Below are 9,494 nucleotides of genomic sequence, written 5' to 3' on the forward strand. Positions count from 1 at the left end.
GAGAGAATAAAAGAGCCTGAGTTTGGGGAGAGAGCAGGATTCAGCAGTCAACCCCCTGACTCTCCGCTGGACCCTCCCTGTGCACAGGTGAACTCGAGCAACGATTTTTGTCTTTTCTTTATACTTTGTGAAAGTTCTAGATCAACGAACCCGGGGTGGTAAAACCTTACCACGACACTTTCTAAGGCCTTTTTCATTCATCCTGTTCTCGTTTATCTGGTTCAATTATATAAAATATAATATATAACAAATACAAAAGTTGATTAAAAATAGTGTGAGTTTTATTTTAGGGGGGAGGAAAAGTATGTAAAACTTTTCCAAAAACCTGAGAAAACCTGGATACTGGCCTTTATGAACGCGCCCTATTGTTGATTGACAGCTCAGTGGTGTCAGGTTACAGGAGGGGGCGGGGTTTATCGCTGCTCAACATGGCTGCGCCCTGCTCAGATCAACAGGTCTAAAGGTAACTGGCGTTTTCGAGCGTTTTTGACGTTATTTTCCATTCGCCGGTCGATTGCATCCGCACCGACAGCAAAGAATATGTAGACACGGAGGAAAACAGTTGTCAAATGTACTGTCACTCACTCCAGCCTCTTGGCTCCTTAGATGAGCACCGAGCCGTTAGCATGTTAGCTTAGCGGAGCGTTAGTGGTAACTTTCAACTTGTTTACAGCCGACACGAAAGAGTTAGGTGGGGCGCTTTAAACATCTGCGTGTACCGAGTGTAGAGTGACAAAAGGTTCGTTGCATAACATAAAAGTTTTTCGTTGACGTCGAAGCAAAGGCACTTGACAACAGTGACGTCACTCGGACGTCGTACGTCGGTTGGTTGTTTTTGAGTGAGGATGGCACCTGGGAAGATTTGGTCCAGATCGATAGACAGACGGACAGACAGATAAATGGATAAAAAAAAATAACTTTCTTAATCCCTCGGGAGTTTTTTTGGGAAGGTAAGGACACAGACAATGTTGCCGTATTAACTAGTTGTATTGGGAAGGTTGCACAGCGTTGTAGGTTACTGTCAAACCATGTCCACTTTCGTATATTGTTCCTTGTTTGGGTGAATTGTCATTTTTTATTAAAAGTGATTTTTAATTTACCGTATTGACGTGTTTTGTTGATGAAAGTAGTTATCGCATCACATTGTATTTTTAATAATTAAAGAATATGCGATGTATGTATACAATATGTCTATGTATACAATAAAGTATAATACAAATAATAATAAATATTATAAAATTCAGCTGTCCCATCATAAGAAGAAACTAAACATTGTAAAATGCCGTGCCATTTTTTAATGCAAATTAGTTTACCACTTTTTTTAAATGGCTGACATAGGTAAAGATTGTTAGCATTCTAGCTAGCGCGTCATTATTCCCAGCATATACTGTTGCCCTCCCCCAGTATTTTTTTTATGTTGCATTAAAAAAAAAATTTTTTTTTTTTTTTTTTTGAATAAACACTTTTCTTCCATCCCACTCAGGTGTGAAGAATGTCTAAGGAGCAGGTGAGTATCAGTGACCTCCTGCACTCATTGGATAGCTCAGAGCTGCAGGAGGCAGAACAAGTGAGGGCCACAGTCAACCAACAGTTGAGCTCAGGTGAGAACCGCGTCAACACGTGCGGTCACACGCTTTATCTCAGCTGTATCACCTAATGACCCGCTGTAGTACACCCGTCTGTTGATGTTGTTGTTTCTTCCCGTGTCATTTTTCAACTTTTTTTTTTTCTCTCCACATGTCTCCACTTGTCTCTTGTCGCCTGACCTATGACCTGTAGTTTTGTTTCCTCTCCAGACAAGGGCGGCGCCGTCCTCTCCGCCGTGGTGGACTATTACCTGGAGTCCTCGTCATCTCAGGCCGTCCTCCTCTTGTCCTCCATCAGGGAGACTCATCACAAGGTTAGCGTCCTCTCACCCAGTTTCACCTTCGCCTTGAACCCTTTTTGTTTCTTTTTTTCTTCAACCTGTCTTTTGAAAACATGTCGCCCTCAGGCCCTCTTGGAGAAACTGAATGAGTCTCTGAACAGACCATTGACCCGATTGGTTGCTCTAACACTGCTGGGTCATCTGATCAGGAAGCAGCCTCCATGGGTTCATCACATCAGCCGGTCGGCCTTGCTGCCATCTCTGCTGCGCTGCCTCAAGGTAGGGCTGAAGAATTATGTAAATATGTAGTCTAATTATACCATCTGGCAAAATATGATGATTTAATTGGTTTTCAACATATGATTAATAATTTTACTTTAGCACTTAACTTTTTAAAATAACATAAAACCCAACGCATACAGAAATAAGACAATATCCTTGTTGGCTTTCAATTGCGAAGCATGAATGATAAATAAATATTACATTTAAAAATATATATAATTTTATTTGAATTAATATGAATACAGTTATTATATTATGTATACATTATATGTATTTTTTTAAAATATATATACGTTATGGGTGCATATAGGCAAGAATCCGGCAATACAGGGGCAACAATATATTGCAATATATATCATATATTCCAATATACGATATATTGTGATACGCTGTGATACTATAGGCATGATTTTTTTTTTTTTTTTACAATTTAATTGTAGAGTATTTTCTTACACCCCTATATGTTATCAGTACTCATAACAAAATAATTTGTCTGTCCTCCTGCACTGCTGTCGTGTTTCCTCAGACTGACAGTGATGTGGTGGTCCTCATTACTGCCGTCCTGGTCCTCGTCACTCTGTTACCCATGATCCCTCAGGCCGGAAAGCAGCACATCTACGATTTCTTCGATGTGTTTGGACGACTGGCGTCCTGGAGCTACAGAAACCCCGGTAGACACTGCGACACCGGGTGTTGATGTATTTCTGCTTTCGTTGGTGCTGTGCACTTGTGACCTAATGTATGGGGTGTGGCCCATTTTTCAGCATTACACTAATGAGACCAGCGCATGTCACGAAGTTGTGAAATTGAAATTTTGAAACAAGAAACGTATTTCTGGGAACTTTGTAAATTTGACCGGTCTTTTTGGGAACGACACTGAACCCATCTTAATGTTTTGTTGCAGCTCAGTCACCTGTGGTTCACCTGGTCCACCTTCATGCTGGTGTCTACTCTCTGTTTCACCGTCTCTACGGCATGTTTCCGTGTAACTTCATCTCCTACCTTAGACTCCACTACAGCATGAAGGAGAACCTGGACACCTTCCAGGAGGTCATCAAGGTCAGTAGAGACCACCAGGGTCGGTTCATGATATTATGAATTTATTACTGATATTAAGCAAGTTGGAACTAGTACTGTAGCGCTTCAAAATAAAACAGTCTGGAATTTTAACGGTTAAAGCAGTGATTCTCAAACTTTTTATACTCCGTACCACCTGAGAAAACGTTGAGCTCTCTGAGTACCACCATGATGACCAGCATTAGCATATAGCAGCGTAGGCCTTCGCTATTAGCTTCCACCACACAGGAGATAAATGTTTATAAAAATGATTATGTTTAAATGTTGTATTTATTGTGCATGGTATGTTTCAGGGTTATTCAGTTGAAAATGTATATGCGAAAATATGAATTTTCCTTGCGTACCACTAGAGCGCGCTCTACCACAGTTTGAGAACCACTGGGTTAAAGGAAATGGAGGCAAATTCCTACATGAGTAACTCGACATCCAGTACCAGTGAGGAGTTTCTCCAAAGTGTTTAATGTTAATCTATTGCAAAACAAACGAAATTATGAAAATAAAAAAAAACCGAATGTTCCCTCGAGGATTTTATAACGTAACTTCTGTTTGCTTTCTTAAAAAAAAAGAAAGAAAAGAAATGTAAACAATATGGTTCTCTCCTGCCACAGCAGCTGCTCAGTGCTGTTTACTTTGCTGCACAAAAATAGCATCTGTAACGAGCAGCTGCTCCTTTTCTCAGAAACCAGGATCGGGAATACTCCGAATACAGCGCTTCATTTAGAGCAAGACGGTGGTCACACGGAAACCGGAAACTGAATGATCTGTTCTGACTGTTAAGCACATTCTGACGGAGACTTTAATAACCCTAAATGTACCCAATTTTTTCCTGCAACCACTTTGAAACCACTTTGCTTTTTTGTAATAAGTTCAACATGTTCACCTGTTTTTGGTCTGTGTGGCTAAACTGTGGCGCAAATAAATGCTATCAGTTCGTGTCCGGTATTTGTTGAGTACATTTTTGTCAGATTGTGTCTCTGTCTTCCAGCCCATGTTGGAACACGTCAGAGTTCATCCTGAGTTGGTCACGGGGACGCAGGACCAGGAGCTGGAGCCGTCCAGGTAACCACCAGTCCACACACACTGTGGTGCTTCTGTTAGGTTCATCGTACTACCATTAAGGCAGGGGTGTCAAATATACAGCCCGCGGGCTAAAAACTAGCTTGTTTGGTGAAATTTGAAAATGAAAACAAAAATACAAAAACACTTCATGTTCAGGAAATGTTTTGTAAAATTACATTTCATTATAATTAATTTAAATAATTATATTCACATATAATTAGGATTTGTCTAATACACTTGTTTTTACAGGAAAAACTTATTTTCCTTAGGAAAGACTTATTGTTATTTATAGGTAATTGCACTGGTCCGGCCCACCTCACACCTAATTAGGACGTGGCCTGTGAAACAAAATGAGTTTGACAGCCCTGTTCTAAGTCATAGTCTTGAGATTATTTTAATGTCACATAAAATGCTATTTCTGCAGCAGCTACGCACCTATCTAAACACACTCATGGCTTTATGCATTCCATTTCTGCCAATAAAGCCTCATAAATATTACACGCTGGTGCTAAAAGTGATTCACAGGAGGTAGGTTTTAAGCTGCAACCTTACAAAGACAGGAGCTGTAAATACGCTGCGCCTTTCTTTTTTCCCTGTTTCTCTTGGTTTTTCAGAGAGGAGCGAGAGTCCTGGATCAGAGCCAAATATGAGCAGAAACTGTTTGTGGCACCACTGCCTCCTCCCTCTCCCAGCGAGGGTCCAGACATCACACTCGCCGGCCGTCTCCTCATGGCAGTGATGGAGCACAACCTCCCCAAACTGCTGCTCCTTCTGGCCCACTGCTCTAAGGAGGACATTAATGCACCTGTTAGCCTGGCCCTGTCCTCCAGGTCCCTGTTAGCATATACGTATATGTATACGTATTTATATATATGTGTGTATATGTATATATGTATGCATATATGTATGCATGTATGTATATGTATGCGTATATGTATACATGTGATTAGTTAATAGTCTCTTGGAAGTGAAGTCCACACCACATTCACAAATGTACTGTTTAATAATGTAAAAAAAAAAAAAGACGAGTCTACTCCTCCTGCAGGTGGCGATGTTACGAAGTCCATGACATTGTAATCGAGTGCTCCAGAGTGTCCCTGGATCCTCTGGAGTCGTCCTGTGAAGAGGACATTTACACCTCCCTGAGAGAACCCACCTCCACCTCCCTGTGCTCTTCACCCCCACTCAGACCTCCAGAACTCTCCTCCCCGCTCCCTGCCCTGGACCTCACCTCCAGTCCTCTCATCACAGAGAGTGTTACCAGTGCTGGTGAGGGACAGCAAGTGTTTTTTTTTTTAATTATTATTTTAGCTCACAATTTAAATTTGACTACTTCTTCGAAATGTATTATTTCTGTTCTAACTTTACGGCTGTTCAAACTTTTTAATTTTCTGTGTTTTTACAGTCGGTTCGTCTTCTTTGATCTTTGACACCTGTGCACAGGTAAATGTCTTTCGTTCGGCTCCTCCCAGTCACCTCCCATGATGCCCTGCAGCCAGGGTCTGCCGTGAACGCCGTTGAACCTACAAACCCTTGTCTGTGATTGGTTCTGATCAGACCCAAACCAATTAACCTCCAGTAAATGTTTTTGTGCTCAGGCTGATGATGTCACATGGAGCCCCTCTCTTTACTGCGGCCTGTCCACACCCCCACCCGAGTCTGCCGCGTCAGGCTCCACCCACCCTCTGGGCAGGTGCACCTCCATCTCAGGTGAGACGACGATGATTATAATTATAATGATCACGGTGTTCACACACACACACACACACGCTCTCTCTTTGACATCAGGTGTAAAATCTCCCTCACTGGCCTCCGTCTCTCCAACGCCACCTAGTGAAGGGAACCAAGATGGACGCCTGGCTCCAGACAACAACAATCAGGTGAAATATTGTTGTTGTTTTAAGTGTTGCATAATAAAGGTCCTAAAACAGTGAAAGGCGCATACATATACCAGCAAAATGTAGTACCAAGTACTTGTACCAGGGACCAGAAGCCAATCACTAACGACTTCCTCTCCCTCGATGTCCGTCAAGGTGAAGCCGCAGCCAGTCACAGAGATGCGGCGCTCCTGCTCCGTCTTTCAGGCCGTAGGAGAGCATGAGAAGACGAGTCGGGGTGATGTCATCAGTCAGGATGATGTCATCAACAAAAGCAATGAAGGTGAGTTACTGAAAAAAAATGTATATTTTCTCCTAATAAACCAGAAATATTTTTTTCAAAGAATTACGAATTTTTGAAATGTTGAGATTATTAATGAATAATAAGCTAATAAAAATTAGCGATCAATGTCATGAGCCTGAGTCTGGAGGAAGAGTCGGTGAGGAGTGATGTCACTTCCTGAGATAAAGATGTTAATTGTCGACTTGATTGCTGTAATTTTCTCTCTCTCTCTTCCTCTCTCTCTCTTTCTCCCTCTCTCTCATTCTCTCACTCCCTCTCTTTCTCTCTCTCTCCCTCTCTTTTTCTCTCTCCCTCTCACGCTCTCTCTCTCTTTCTATCTCTCTTCCTCTCTTTCTCTCTCTCTCTCTCACTCCCTCTCTTTCTCTTTCTCTCTCTCCCCTCTTCCTCTGTCTCTCTCTTTCTCCCTTTCTCTTTCTCTCAATCACTTCCTCTCTTTCTCTCTCTCTCACTCCCTCTCTTTTTCTCTCTCCCTTTCTATCTCTCTGTCTGTCTCTCTCTCATTCTCTCTCTCCTCTTTCTCCCTTCCTCTCTCTCTCACTCACTCCCTCCCTCTCTTTCTCTCTCTCTCCTTCTCACTCTCTTTCTATCTCTCCCTCTCTTTCTCCCTTTCTCCCTTCCTCTCTCTTTCTCTTTCTCTCTCTCACTCACTCCCTCTCTCTCTTTCTACCTCTCACTCCCTCTCTTTCTATCTCTCCCTTTCTCTCTCTTTGTCCGTCTCCCTCTCTTTCACTCCCTCTCTCTTTCGCTCTCTCTCACTCCCTCGCTTTCTCTCTCTCCCCTCTTCCTCTGTCTCTCTCTTTCTCCCTTTCTCTCTCTCACTCCCTCTCTCTTTCTCTCTCTCACTCCCTCTCTTTTTCTCTCTCCCTTTCTATCTCTCTGTCTGTCTCTCTCTCATTCTCTCTCTCTCCTCTTTCTCACCTTCCTCTCTCTCACTCCCTCTTTCTCTTTCTCCCTCTCACGTTCTCTCTCTCTTTCTATCTCTCTCTCTCTCTTTCTCTCCTCTTCCTCGTTCTCCCTTCCTGTTTCTCTCTCTCACTCACTCCCTCTCTATCTTTCTAACTCTCACTCCCTCTCTCTCTTTCTCTCTCTCACTCCCTCTCTTTCTATCTCTCCCTTTCTCTCTCTCTGTCCGTCTCCCTCTCTTTCTCTCTCTTTCTCTTTCTCTCTATCTCACTCCCTCTTTCTCTCTCTCGTTCTCTCTCTCCTCTTCCTCTTTCTCCCTTCCTCTCTCTCACTTTCTCTTTCTCTCTCTCACTCCCTCTCTTTCTATCTCTCCCTTTCTCTCTCTCTGTCCGTCTCCCTCTCCTTCTCTCTCTTTCTCTTTCTCTCTCTCCCTCCCTCTCTTTCTATCTCTCCCTTTCTCTCTCTCTGTCCGTCTCCCTCTCCTTCTCTCTCTTTCTCTTTCTCTCTCTCCCTCTTTATCTCTCGCTCCCCCTCTCTCTCCCTCTCTTTCTCTCTCTCCTAACTCTCCCTCTCTCTCTCTCTCTGTTTGTTTCCAGATCTCAGGTCAGCGCTCTTACCTTTACCTTCCCCCTCCGTCCCCTCTGAGCACATCCTCCTCACCTCCACTCCCAGCTGTGAGCAGCCACCCTCAGGCTCACCTCCTCCTCCTCCGCCTCCTTCCTCCTCCAACTCAATGTGCTTCACCCCGTCCAACACCTCCTCCTTCAGATCAGAGAAGGGCGATGTCGCCGTGGTAACCTCCGCCCCTTATGAACCGCTGTTTGATTTGGCGCTGCCTCAGGCCGCTCCGCTCTTCATCCGAAAAAGGACGCAGGTTAACGAAATTAATTTAAGCAGAAAAAAAAAATTGCTTGTCATTTAGTCCAGCGCTCCCCCTGCTGGTAAAAGGGAGATTTCGAAATGCATTTTTTAAAATAAATAATATAACTACATATCCCAGAGTTCCTCATCTTTCCTGGTGTAACAGCAAATTGGAAGGCATAAAATATTGTTAATTTTCTGTCTTCGTCTTCCGTTACGTGCAGGAGTTGTTGGAGAAAATGACAGGGCAGGAGGAGAAAGAAGCCACGGAGGTGGAGGGCGAGGACCGGGAGCTGACCCAGACCTCTCCAGTCCCCTCCCCTCTGGAAGTTTTAAACCAGCTGATCACGCGTGGGTGTGACACTCACGAATGTCTCAGCAGGAGGTGAAGGAGAACGTGAAGAACGCACCATTTATCTCATTTTTTATGTTGACACATTCATTATTTTTTATATTTATTTCTTATTATGATTTTTTAATATTCTTTATTTGTTTATTTCTTATGATAAAATGACAGTGACAATGACCGTTGTTCTGTGTGTGCGGCAGGTTGTCGTCCTCAAATAAGTCTGTGGATCACAGTCATTTTGGAGGTAAACAGCAGAGCATGAAAACCAAAGGTACCTGAACTAACACTCTGGTCTAACTTTACTGATCAACGTCACCGACCGACGGTTAATAATTATACGGCGGTTCTATTTTTTTAACCAGAGAGGGTGGAAGAACGCAGAGTAAAGATGTTGAACTGTGTTGCTTTACTAAACAGCATGTTACCGCGGAAATGTTGTCTTTAAACTGAATGGTGTGACTTTTTTTTTTTTTTAACTCGACAAGCAAATGATGATTTAAATGAAAACTCGAACTTGACTTTTTTTACTCTCTAAAGTTGATGCTAAGATGCTAACCCAGGCATGGGCAAACTACGGCCCGGGGGCCCTATGCGACCGCTTCAGCTTCTCAATCCGGCCCGCCAAACTTTTCCAAATTATTATTTATTTGTTTATATTATCATTATACTACTGCCTTTTCCCCTACAATACCTATGTTTCCCCACTAGGTGGTGTAGAAAGTGCTAAAAGCATTTGAGCCATTTGAGTCATTTATGTTAGTTCACACCAACGCTCCACCCATCTGCTCCTGACCCCACCCCCGCACCCCCTGCTCAATTTTTAGGACAATTGTGGCCCGCGAGTCAAAAAGTTAGCCCACGCCTGTGCTAACCTTAACCTGTGGCTGCGGTGGTTGTTGTTGTTGTCCGGGTGCG

General features: G+C 43.2%; 1 protein-coding gene across 3 annotated transcripts; it reads left to right on the forward strand.

Annotated features, from left to right (window-relative positions):
• Window positions 1-364: 364 nt before the first annotated feature.
• On the forward strand, window positions 365-9,454 carry LOC103398880 (hamartin-like). Of its 3 annotated transcripts, XM_008337628.3 has the most exons (15): window positions 370-463; window positions 1,484-1,601; window positions 1,797-1,900; window positions 1,994-2,146; window positions 2,676-2,820; window positions 3,054-3,208; window positions 4,212-4,285; window positions 5,331-5,554; window positions 5,691-5,728; window positions 5,884-5,995; window positions 6,074-6,165; window positions 6,319-6,445; window positions 7,966-8,243; window positions 8,455-8,615; window positions 8,780-9,453. In XM_008337628.3, exons 2-15 carry the CDS (start codon window positions 1,493-1,495, stop codon window positions 8,856-8,858), a joined length of 1,851 nt encoding a protein of 616 aa, XP_008335850.2. In that variant the 5' UTR covers window positions 370-463; window positions 1,484-1,492; the 3' UTR covers window positions 8,859-9,453. The 3 variants fall into 3 exon arrangements, with proteins under 3 accessions (XP_016886443.1, XP_008335850.2, XP_024909622.1); XM_017030954.2 differs by having other exon boundaries at window positions 365-463; window positions 5,884-6,165; window positions 8,780-9,454; XM_025053854.1 differs by lacking the exon at window positions 370-463 and adding an exon at window positions 472-950 and having other exon boundaries at window positions 5,884-6,165; window positions 8,780-9,454.
• The last annotated feature ends 40 nt before the right edge of the window (window positions 9,455-9,494 follow it).

The sequence above is a fragment of the Cynoglossus semilaevis genome, unplaced genomic scaffold (genome assembly GCF_000523025.1).
Source record: "Cynoglossus semilaevis isolate Cse_v1.0 unplaced genomic scaffold, Cse_v1.0 scaffold1292, whole genome shotgun sequence".
NCBI lineage: Eukaryota > Metazoa > Chordata > Actinopteri > Pleuronectiformes > Cynoglossidae > Cynoglossus > Cynoglossus semilaevis.